We start from the raw sequence: 12,205 nt of genomic DNA, 5'->3' as shown, positions 1-12,205 counted from the left end.
TCACGACTCGCAAGTCTGAATAGGCCCTAAGCAACACTCCCCCCCCCTCGTGACCAATCATTTTTAATGCAAGAGCACTATGTGGCTCTGTTGCGTCAGCAATAAGTGTCCGCAAATTTTGTCTGCGCGATTACATCGTTCTCTGAAGATAAATGTGTGAAAGTGTGATTGTGGCAGATAGTGTGTGATAAAATGTTGCCCTGGCAAAAATTTGGTTGATGAGGTTTAATTAGTTAATTAAACACGAAAAAATACACTTACACGTCGAAATAGCCATATACGTTGATATAGTACATGAACGTCAGAACAGCCATGGATGTCAATATAGCATGTGGACGTTTTGCTTTCGCATTACTCCAATGCGGGTCGCCGCAGTGATCGCTTTAACTGCCACCTGCCACGTTGGGCAGATTGCGATGACGTCACAAGATCACGTGACTTAAGTGGCAGGTGGGTCACCTGCTTTCCTCGACACGCCGACGCCACGATTGCTGTAGAACAGCACCCTTAACGCTCCCGCGTTAAAAGCCTCGGAGTTGCTCGTGCAGCTGTATCTCCTTGAGCACTGAATGTCAGCGCATGTTAAGGAATCCCAGGTGGTCGAAGTTATTCCGGAGCCCTTCACTACGGCGTCCCTCATAGCCTGAGTCGCTTTGGGACGTTAGACACCCATAAACCATTCAACAATCTGCTAACCCACCTTGATCCACACAATGAGCCCCAGTAATCCACCTTAATCCATTTTCTAGGGTGGGCCTACTTTGAAAACTTTGAGTGTCCTTTGGAATTTTGAGGGGTGGGCCGACTTTCAAAATACTATCACATTTTTTTTTTTTAAGAATGTGGCCAAGAAGGCCCCAAGTTTTGTTTGGAAGGGGCCCCTTCGTACACCCCACTCATGGGTCTCACCAAATTGGCGCATACTGTGCCAGTGTATACACCATTTCATACATAGCAGGCTACGCTGCCAAAGCTAGTGTGCCTGTTCACGCAGGCTAGTAAGCCCACACGCAAAAAGTAGTTCGCCATACAACCAAAGCGAACACGAGCATATTTCGCAGCGACAAATCTTAAGTGCTGTGACTGGCACCTCCTGGACTTTGTTTTACCTTTTGCCACATTTTCATCCTGCGACTCGTCGAGATTTCGAGAAGCAAAAAGTACACGTGGCGGTATGATACGCAGTTGGTAGGGTGAATCACTTCCACTGAATCTGCGCCCAAAAAGTAGTTCACTCTCCGTGAAAATTATGGCCAGAGAGCCTGAATTTTCAATGCTACCACATCTTTTTATACCGCTCTTTGTATTCGTCCAAACAATGGCCGGAGTTTCGAGTAGAACGAATGATACGTGGCGGAGTAGTATGGTTTCGCGGATACTTCAGCAACCTCCGCATTGTTGCCTGCTATGTATGAAACGGAGTGTATGGATATCTTAGCCAAGTTGCATTGTCATACACAATGCCTAGCACTCACAGATGAGAGCAAAAGTAAGGGCTCCTTCCTTTCCCGCAGCTCTGTTTCACATCATCGTGACAGCGGCTAGTGCTGGGGTGTGTCATGCTCGCTACACTAACCGGTTCACAAGAGTGGTGGGAGCTTGGTTGCCATGGCTGGCAGCTCTGGTTGTGGCCTTGGTGTTATGCAGATCAGTGCCCCTGGAGACACCAGGTGAAAAGGAGTTCAGGGAAAGGAGCCGCCCCCTCGTGATCACAGTTTTTCCAGAGCGCTCTGTAGTGGTGTCTCACACAGCAGGTGATAAGGTCGTGTGACTGCAGCAGTAAGGAAAGAGCACGAGAGAAAGTTGACTGGACATGTATCGTTGTGGTAATGAGAATTTCGGACACAGTAGGAGTGGCACAATATGCCGACGCCAAGTCGGAGTGCTTAGTAACTTGGCATCCCCTAGGACGAGGATGGTAATGCACGTGTGGTTACATAATTACGGCATGAGCGTTGCCACTCGGTGCGGCGTATTGTCATGATGTCATGCATGACATCACTCCATTCTAACCAATTGGCACGGCATGTTGCACCTGGCTTGTTACTCCAACAACGCCACTGCCTCATACATGAAGCTGTGGGTTTTAATAATTGGGGAGATATAAATACGTTCTCCCTGCTTAACTGCGGCTGACACAGTTCAAAACCGCGCGGACGTCACCCCGTGGCCACATACGCTCGCCAACCACGGCGGACCTTGCTCTGAGGGAACAAAGGAACAACACTATGGCTGACACAAACAAGGCATTTATTGCTACAAAAACAATAACGCCAGCTAGCAACAAAATACGCTGAGGAATCGAGGACGTCTGACTCACCAGCAAGGTTAAGAGCGAACGTTCGCCCTCGCTAGGGCAGAGGGAAACTCCAAGGCCGGACGGGACGAACTGGCGGGAGCATGTTCCCACCACGAGGTGCCCGCTGATGAAGAGCGGAGCCTCACGCGACGCCAGCGCCCTCCCTTGTTAGTTAAAGTAACACGACTAAGGAGGGTGTATTGCGGGGAAGCGAACCACCTGGGACGAGTTGAGGGTGCATTGCGGGGAAGTGAACCACCCAGGACGAGTTGAGGGTGCACTGCGGGGAAGCAAACCACAGGGGACGAGTACTGCGCGTCCCCACAAAGCGGAAGCGTTACCCAAACAGCTGCCATTGTGAAAACGTGTGGTGGTGCAGGCTGGTGCGGCTGATGACGTCACCGTGTACCGACACCAAGCAGCTGGCGGCTGAGCTGCTGTTCGTGCTGTGCAAGGAGAAGGTGGGCCGGCTGATCAAGTACACGGGCTACGGCAACGCGGCTGGGCTGCTGGCTCGCAGGGGCCTGCTGCTCGGAGGCAGCGGCAGTGCGGGGGGGGACCCCACGCAGTACTCGAGCGACTCGGAGGACAGCGACACGGAGGAGTACAGCCTCCACCGGGAGCACATCAACCCCGTGCTGGGCTGCTACCAGGAGCGCAAGGAGCGACCCACCGAGGGACTCAGCCAGGAGCAGAAGGAGCACGAGGCCATGCAGCTGGTCAACCTCATGGACCGCCTCGCCAGGTGAGGCCAGCTGGAAGACGGTCGCCCAAGAGAGGGCTAGCACAATGCGTATCGGTAGGAACTACCATATTTTCCGGTGTATAAGACGCACCCGCCATATATGCAGGCTGTCATTGAAAAAGTTGGTATATAAGGCGCACCCGTGTATAAGAAGCACCTCAATTTACTCAGTTAGGCTAGTGAGGCTTAATTAAATATGATGTGCGACCATTGCGAAATGCACCGTACCTGTGAGAAGTTCTTGAGCAGCGCTAAGTGATCAAAAAAACAACACTCACACTATACTCGCTTACGTTTTAGAAAAAGATAAAAAAAAAATAAAAGAACTCTATTTATGTCCATAATAACATTTTAATTTTACTTAAAACCTTCGAAGTCTTCATCTTCGGATGCGCTGTCAAAAATTTTGTCCATTTCTGGAGGCAACACAGCTGAAACATTCTCTTCGCACTACATACATGGAGCAAACAAAGTTGCAAAGGATGACTAAAAAAGAAGAACGCTAGCTTGTTGTGGCTTGTTTTGACAATGGCAAAAAGCGCAATTTTCGCCATCTTTTGGCATTTCACATTACTTTTGCTTGGGGCCTCTGAAACAGCCGCGTGTTTATGATCCCGGAAGTCGTCATCCCCGTCGTTTCATGATAAAGTTCACCTAAAAAAGTTGCGCACGGTGGTCCCTGTATTGAAGTATTAACCGTGTTACAACCGCAGCCAGAACACTGTACAAGGTGCCATATGCGTACGCGATCTCGTCCGCAAAACAAATTCAGACCTGCTTGAAGGCTTCCGAGATAAAGGTGCCATTGCCTTTCGCCACATCACGATAAGGCGCAACGGTGAAGAGGTGATGACACCTTATATCATCCTGACATTTTTTACCTTCTACCAGATGCTGTGAAAGCAGAATTTATTCACTGTAAAATCTGTCCTTGTGCACAACCCCAAGAAGATGCTTCAACTGCCAAAAGTACGGATACGGATCTAATACATGCCACTGAAAACTGACCCTTGCGAAGTGCAGTGCTCATGAGCACCCAACTAATAACTACAGTGCCGCTCGAGCAGAATGTCCCAGCGGTCAAGGGCCCCACGCCGCGTACTCACTAACATGTCAGGCATTTCAAAATGAGAAAAAAGGAATACAGATCGAAGTAAGAGAAAACATCCCATTATCAGAAGCCCGGAAGGAGGTCTCACTAATCTCCGGAGCATCCTACGCTGACGCATCACCCCGGGGGGTCGGGCGGCCTCTCGTCACAGTGGGCACGCAATATAGCATCGCTGATGCGTGCCCGTCCCGGCCCTTTACCAAGCAGCCTTCTGCTGCACCAACTTTCCACGTCCCAGAGGTGAACTTTTCACAGACGTCTGAGAAAACACGGACAAATGAGAGCGAGCCTCTGCCTTTTGACTAACTCACATCCGCTTTCGCGTCTACACCGGAAGCAAAAGAGGTGACACCAGGATTCTCAGCGTCTGAGACGCTGAGGGGGTCCCCCGAAGAAAGGCAGAGTTTCTTAGACCGCCTTAAACCGAAAAGACATCTGCCAGTCAAGCAGCCTGATAAAGGTGGCGATACCTGAATAACTCCCACTAGTCTTCGCATCCTCTGTTAAGAACTATGGCTGTTGAGAGCATTATCCACTGGAACTGGAACTGCCGAGGGCTACTTAAGAACCTGGATGGCATATATTTATTTATTGATACTGTTGACCCTCGCTTGAGGGTCGTTAAAGGGAGGGTGTACAATGCAATGTACAACAGACAAAAATCATCTCGTAACATCAAGTTGGACGCCCTCGAAACAAAATATCGATTGAACATTCAAACTTGTGCACTTCAGCAGGCAAAGCGTTCCAAATTTCGATCACATCAGGAAAAAAAGAGTGACGAAAAACATCAACACGTGAATCGTAAGGCTTGATTGATTGAGTGTGGTTTGTTCTCACGCTCCGTCTTCCCGGGGACTGAACATATCTACAGTGGAACCTCGATTATACGACGTTCGGGGGACCGCGCGAAACCGTCGTATAATCCGGGTGTCGTATAATCGAAAATCAAAGAATGCGGCCAGTGGCGCTCGGCCTTGCGCCGAAAACTTTTGACCGGCTTCAAGCCCGCGGCAAGTACGCCAATCAGATTAAAAAAGACAAAACCCAGCATTTGTTTGAAACAGATTTGTAAAAAAAATCTTTATTACCGTGTAAAAAAAATCGGTAATTTTTTTTTTTTGCACCTTTGCCCAACCTCGGCGCATCAACTTTCTTTCAAGGCCTGCCACGTCCGGCAGTAGGTCGCCAACATCGTCGCGCGCGCAAGCAAAGCGCCGGATGTTGTCGACGCTCTGCAACACGTCCGCGTAACTAGGAATGGGAGCGCAAACCTCTGCATCGTTGTCCACTTCGGAAGTTTTATCGTGGGGCACAAGCATCCATTACTTCCATTACAAAAAGCGCCGTGGACGCCGCTGTCCTCGCTTGGGCGAGCGCGGCCTCGCCCGCTTATCTGTTTTTTTCATCAGCGTCGGCTCCTGTGGACGCATCTGTTGCTGGGACGCGCGTCTTATCTTTTCTCTTTATCTTTCCTCTGATCTTTTAACTCTCCTCGGCAGCGGTGGTGGCTTGGCTCACGCCAGTAGGCGGGCCCGTGCGCTTTCCTTTTCATCCTTCTCTCAGTCGCAACAACACGCAGGCCGCGCCTCCTTGGGACTCCGACTGCACAGGCTCGACGAAAAAGAGAGCAAGTGCACTTGGCGGCCTCGGCAACGCTCTCTTCCGCGCAAAAACGGGGGTGCTTAGATTCGCATGCAGTTTTTTTTTTTCAGAAATTTTTTTCCGAAAATAGGGGGGGTGCTTAGAATCGCGAAAATACGGTACATCCCGGCCTGCGTTTGCTGACGACCTTTTTTGACGGACGGTACGAGCCAGCCGTCGTACGAAGCGGGGTCCTTCTAAAATTTGCGTCGTATAACCGAGGTTTTTAATGCATTGTCTCTATGGGGGTTTTGCCGGGACCGCACAAATTCGTCGTAAAATGCGGGTCGTCGCATGACCGGGGGACGTATAATCGAGGTTCCACTGTATCTGTTTTTATCTTAAAGTGCCCTTGAACTATTTGAAAGAAAAGCTTTAGTCTTGATTTTTGCCTTCGATTTTCAAGTGACTCGAGTTCACATGAAATACTCTCGCAATATCAACCAAGCATAATTTGCCTACAGGAAACGCACTTAAACCCAACAGTTACGATCTTTGTGAAAAAATGCGTAGTATACCGGAAGGACAGCCAAGACAATGCACACTCATCAGGTGGCATTGCTATTGTGGTTCAGAATTCAACTCCCTCTCGATGTCTTGCACTGGCTACTGATTTAGAGTGACAATACAAGCCCTAACTTTTGGGAGAGTAATATAACTGTATGTTCCCCATATATCCCACCAGATCATCGCCTATCCAGTGATGAACTTGAGAAAGTTATTGACCAGCTTCCGGAGCCGTTCCTGTTGTTGGCGATTTTAATGCACACCACCCATTGTGGGGAGGTGCTAGAACTGATTCTCAAAGTGCCCTAATTGAAAAATTTCTATTGTCATCTGGCTCACGCTAAATCCAGCACCCAGCTGGACTTGGGGCTAGCCAGTCAACCACTGAACAGCTTGTTGCCTTCGAATCTTGCGTAAGGGACGCTTTTGTGCACAGCTTGTACACCTTGCTATTGGTTCTCCATTGCTTTTGGCAGCTGCTGAGGGGATAACTGTTAGGGATAACCTTTATGGAAGTGACCACTTTTTCATTTCTTTATAATACGCAGAAAATATAAATGCAAAGGTAAATAATTGTAGGAATTTTAAAGAACGGATTGCTGACTAGTAGTTCTTCTGGGAACTCCCAGCATTATCCTCTTCATCAATTACAGACCTAGGTACAGCTGAATCTCGATCCTTGATCATAGGTAGGTGAATCAATCCTTGATAGACACTGGAGAGAAATTCATTCCGCCAACATCACGTAAAATACACAACAAACTAAAACCATGGTGAAATGCACAGTGCAAGAAAGCTCGCCAGAACCAAAATAATTCATGGTCAAAATTGCGCTGTTGTCCTATGGTCGACAACTTTATAAACTTTGAGCGATCTAAAGCAAATGGCAGGCGTACTCAACGTATATCCAAACGAGAAAGTTGGCAGTCGTTTCTCTCCTCTGTAAATTCTTACACAGATACGCATAAAGCTTACAGTAGACTAAAAGCACTTAAAGGGCATGGTGCACATCCACTTCCCTTTGTTAATACTGTTGGCGATACATTGGGACACCAAGCACTAAACAAACACTTGGAATACACTTTTAGATCAGCGCATTATGCAGACTCCTTCTTGAGATACAAGCTAGCTGAGGAACGGAAACCTGTTGGGAAAAGAACACACTGTGTTGGAGGATACAATAGAGAAGAGTTTAAGGTTGCCTTAGGCACATGTGACAACTCAACAGCAGCGGGCCCTCACGGGATCACGTGTGGAATGCTCAGGCACCTGCGTGAAGAAACCCTTGAAACTATCCTGCATCTGTTTAAAGCAAGATATGGGCCGCTGGACGTGTGCCCAAACACTGGAAAGAAGAAGCGACTATTATCCCGATATTAGAGCAAGGCAAAGAAGCCACACTTGCAGCCAGTTAGCGGCCAGTTGACCTAACCAGCTGTTTGTGTAAACTTGTTGAAAACATTGGTAAAGCTTCGCCTTGTGGATTCCCTTGAATTCAGCGGTATTCTTGACCAGCATCAGGCTGGATTTAGGGCTAACCAGTCAACCACTGACCAGCTCGTTGCCTTCGATCTTGCGTAGAGGATGCTTTTGATAAACAGCACTGTTCATCTGTTTTCTTTGATCTGGAGAAAGCACACGATACCGCATGATGCTATGGTATCATCCGTGACCTGTTTGCCTTTGGGATCTCGCGGAATATTCTGACCACCGTTCAGAGTTATGTCTGAACGAACATTCAAGGTCCGTGTAGGGAATTTCTTATCTAAACAGTTTTTACAAGAGAATGGTGTCCCTCAGGGAAGCATTCTTAGCTGCACGCTTTTCATAGTCAAAATGAATTCATTAAATAGCATCCTACCTAGATCAGTATCCTACTCTCTTTATGTTGACGATTTACAAAATAAACTACAAGTTGTGTAATTTGTCCATCTGTGAGCGGCAATTTCAGCTTGTAGTAAACTAAGTATCAAAATGGGCAGACGAAGATGGATTTAAACTCAACACAGAAAAGACAGTCAGTGTACTCTCCACAAAAAAAATGTGGTATTAGACCCAAACCCGACAGCACACTTAACAGGCAGAGTACTGCTGTCCAAAAAGACCGCAGATTTCTTGGTGTCATAGTCGATGAAAAGCTTACATTCATCGCATACATTAAGCAGTTAACACTTAAATGCATGAAGGCACTGAACCTTCCAAAGATGCTGTCACGCCATCTTGGGGTACAGATAGAGACTGCCTGTTGCGTCTTCTAAGTAGCGTAGTTCTGTCACGCAGACTGCGGCTCAGTAGTGGACGATTCCACACGAAGAACCTCCTTAAAAGTGCTCGATGCAGTGTTCTACCTAGGCCTGTGGTTGACTATGGTTGAGGCTGATTGGCTTCGTCTTTTATATCCAACAATTCCTAACACAATTTTTAGGTGCGCTAAACACTACTTTAAGCCATTCCACCTGAGTTATACATCCTCCTGACACACTATAATCATGTACAGTCTTTGTCGAAAGTAACCAGGCTGCACGTTTTTTTTTCTTCTCAGTCGCATAGTAAAGCTCTTATGCCAGCCCTCAAGCTCTATAGTATCTCTGTACGGTAAGGAGAATCCCTGTTCTCAGCTTCAAAGAACTTTTTGATCTTTAGGAAAGCTGTGAGGGCTCTGTTATACGAATGAGAAGCCAACCATGCAGCCTAGGGGTGCATATTTTAGCCTGAGCCAGCCAAAAACTTTGTAGCAGAACGGCAGATTGGGCGAGTTGATGCTCCATGGTCATGAATACATTCACAGAGCAATAAACAACAGGGCCAGTGCCGTGTTTGTCTCCTCCTCTTTCTGGTCCTGTTGTCTAGCACTGTTTGAATATGCTTGTCACCAAAAAACCTTGTGTTTGGTGCTCTCCAGCATCATCATCACCAACATTGTATGTTTTATGCTGAGCTTGAAACTTGAATGGGCCAGCACCATGCATTACGAAGTCTCTCCACATCTTTTGTTCACTCTGCTGGGCTTCCAGCGACACCCATGCGAAGTGCAGCATGCTTTCTGCCTTCCAGAGGTGGCGTGGTGCAGCCAGCGCGTGTGGGCGCCGACGGCCGTCCCCACCCAATTGAGCACGTGCTCGAGCTCCAGGAGGACCGGGACCTGACCGAATCCGAGTCTGACTGAGCCTCTCCCTCTGGTGCCACGCCCCAAGCAGGGAGCGAGGCTGTGCCAAATGCCTGACGCGCAGCACCGTTTGAGTCTGTGTTTTCTTCAACGGCCGTCTGATTTGTTCTTGTCACGGGACAAAAAGTAGACTCCTGGGAGACACGTATTTTGTCCCATTTGCCCCGATTTCTCTTCACTGGCGGCCTGTAGCAAACAGGATTGTTCATTGATGCGTAATAAAGGTGGGGCTGAGTGAATTTTCACGGCTGAGATTCATTGACATCATCTTCACATGGTCACAAAAGCAGCAGAAAAACAGTGGCATGAGTGATTAACGAGAGCAGCATTCTAGTCATTTGAGCATGCCATTTAGCTGATGTGTCTGCTCGAGTGCTGCCTGATTCAGACAGCTGGCCAGGACTGATGGAGTTTGTGCAACTCACTTGACGCTGAAGGTTGCCGCCATCTTTCTCCGTATGATTCTGATGGAATTCTGGCTTTTACTTTGCATGTCCTTATTGTGCACTAGTAGCGTTGGTTTAAGGGGGGACGCGGCTTTGAGCAAAAATCTTTTGGCATTTTGTATTTAGATGAAATTTTCTGAGCATATTACAAATAATTATCTCTCACAAAATTTCGCTGTTATATCTTCGCAAAATTGTTTTCTAATATATGTTTTTTTCTGACTCTAAAAGGTGCAGAGTTAAGAGAAAGTGGCAGAAGGCAGGTTCATGTTCGAGTACTTCCCACTCGATTTCAGCAGTGAAACTTCAGGACAGCACGGAAAACGAGGCATACAACTGGATGCAACAATTATAGAAAAATGTTGGCCATTTTCATTTATTTCTAAGCTGCATCCCCCCTTAAATTTGTTGTATCCTAGCGTTTGTGCGTCTGACACAGGTGTAGCCAGCAATTTTTTGCAATGCGAAGGACTGTCCGGTTTATTACAGAACTGTCAGTAGAGGGACAGTACTGCACAGATGCACGACACCTATAACAACACAAAATATGCACAGTCATGAGCTGCTGATGAGAGGGAGCTTGCATATGGGAAATATTGGCACAGCACGTCCAATGAATTGGAATTGAAGGACGGCTTGTTGGCGGCTCATGCCGGTGTAGGATTACGCTTGGAGACAGACTTGCACCTGATGAGATGGATGAAGCACGCATGATGTGCACAAACTGCCAACAGTGCTTTATTTTGTGAATATTGTTTACATGAGCTGCGTGTTGATCCCGAGTTTAAGGCGAACAAAATTCGAGTGTCAAGCAACAACCAGATAGGCATGCTCGAAGCTTATGAAACAGGGTTGCCCCAAGCAGTTTTGCTTGTTTTCAACTTATAATATACATTTGTAACCAAGAATTGATGTAGTAAACCACACGTGGTAGTTTTTTCCATTATGAGAGTGCGTTTTGTTTTATCATCCTGTTTTTGTTCCGCCAAAGTGTGCTTTCACATGCAGTCCATCATCATCGTGAGCCTAATGAATGTTTCGTCGGAGGCTGTGATTACAAGACATGCGTCCAATTTCCAGCTGTGCGAACTACAGGTGTTGTAATTGTCTTGTTGGCACAGCACTTTTTTTGTTACTAGGCTGCCGGGCAATAACAACAATCAAGTTGCACTGAGTGACCTTTTCTTTTTTCACCGTCACTTTTGGGGGCTGAAAGTCTGAGCTTTCGTGAGAGTGCTGAGGTGACAGGGAGCACATGCTAGGCTGTGCACAACCCTCGTTCAAGGTGGGGCAGCTTTAGTCATATAAAATGAACCCTCATCAACTCAAACTCAGATAACTTAAAGTATGTAGGTAAAAAATGGTTCAGGCCGCACTGCGCATTTCAAAAGGTACTGTGTGTTTATCACCACTTATCTAAAAAGGTTTTCATGGTAGAAACTGAAAATCTGGCTTGTCCAAACTCACGAAGAGGCCATAAGTGCACAGTTAGCATAGCCGACTGCAAACCACCGAGCAAATCTGCGCTAATGTAGTGTATGGCTGAAAATTTGAGCAGCTGGTTGAACTGGAAACTCCAGTTAGCTCATTTTTTCTCCATATTTACGGCTTCGAGTTAACGAGGGTTTATTGTAGTTTTTGAGGAGTCATTTCGATCCTATAGTCTTGATGAACTGCACACAGTCATCGGCGACTACCGAACGTGCAGAGTGGCTGATGATTGCATTCGAATAAAAGTTGTAACGTGGCAATCTTGAGGACTGTGTTGACTGCCATATGGGAGGAGAGGGCAGACGCATCAGTGGTGCATCACCGTGACATGTATTTATATGTGCTGTTTGGGGAAAAGGCACCTTTTTGCCATCGTGGTGTCCCGTCTTTGCCTGTTTGTATCTCTTGGAGTATCTGGATGTGGAATAAAGGTGCCTTCTCTGCTGACGCTTCCAGTGTCATTTATGGCCTGAAGGGGTCCTGAGGACATCACCCAAGCTTTGTTCTCAGTAGACAACTTCAGCCAAGCTTTGTTCTGAGCAGACTGTCGCGATTTGGCAACGCATCCTCAACTGCCGAGGGGAACGCTATCGCGTGCAGGTTTGAACAAGACAACAAACGGATCAAACAAAACAAAGCCATATTTATAATTTAAGGGAAAAGAGCCAATAAGAAATGAAAATACTAAGAAAAACACACACTCAGCACACGTACAGCACTACAGATTAAAGAAAAGAGTCCACCAGATATGGAGCATCCCAGGTGAAGCGGGGATGCCTTACTGGTAGCAAGGACG

General features: G+C 47.2%; 1 protein-coding gene across 1 annotated transcript in view; it reads left to right on the top strand.

The window, feature by feature from the left end:
• The window catches only part of ric8a (ric8 guanine nucleotide exchange factor A), a 72,798-nt gene extending 60,942 nt beyond the window's left edge, over positions 1–11,856 (top strand). The window contains exons 13-14 of the mRNA XM_089557273.1: positions 2,679–3,044; positions 9,361–11,856. Coding sequence (XP_089413399.1) covers positions 2,679–3,044; positions 9,361–9,472 — 478 coding nt within the window. The 3' untranslated portion in view covers positions 9,473–11,856. The remainder of the gene's footprint in view (positions 1–2,678; positions 3,045–9,360) is intronic.
• Positions 11,857–12,205: the final 349 nt, after the last annotated feature.

This window comes from Amblyomma mixtum, chromosome 1 (genome assembly GCF_055824585.1).
Source record: "Amblyomma mixtum isolate Tamu chromosome 1, ASM5582458v1, whole genome shotgun sequence".
Taxonomy (NCBI): Eukaryota; Metazoa; Arthropoda; class Arachnida; order Ixodida; family Ixodidae; genus Amblyomma; species Amblyomma mixtum.
The sequence above is the reverse complement of the archived record's forward strand: the minus strand, read 5'-3'. Positions and strand labels throughout refer to the sequence as shown.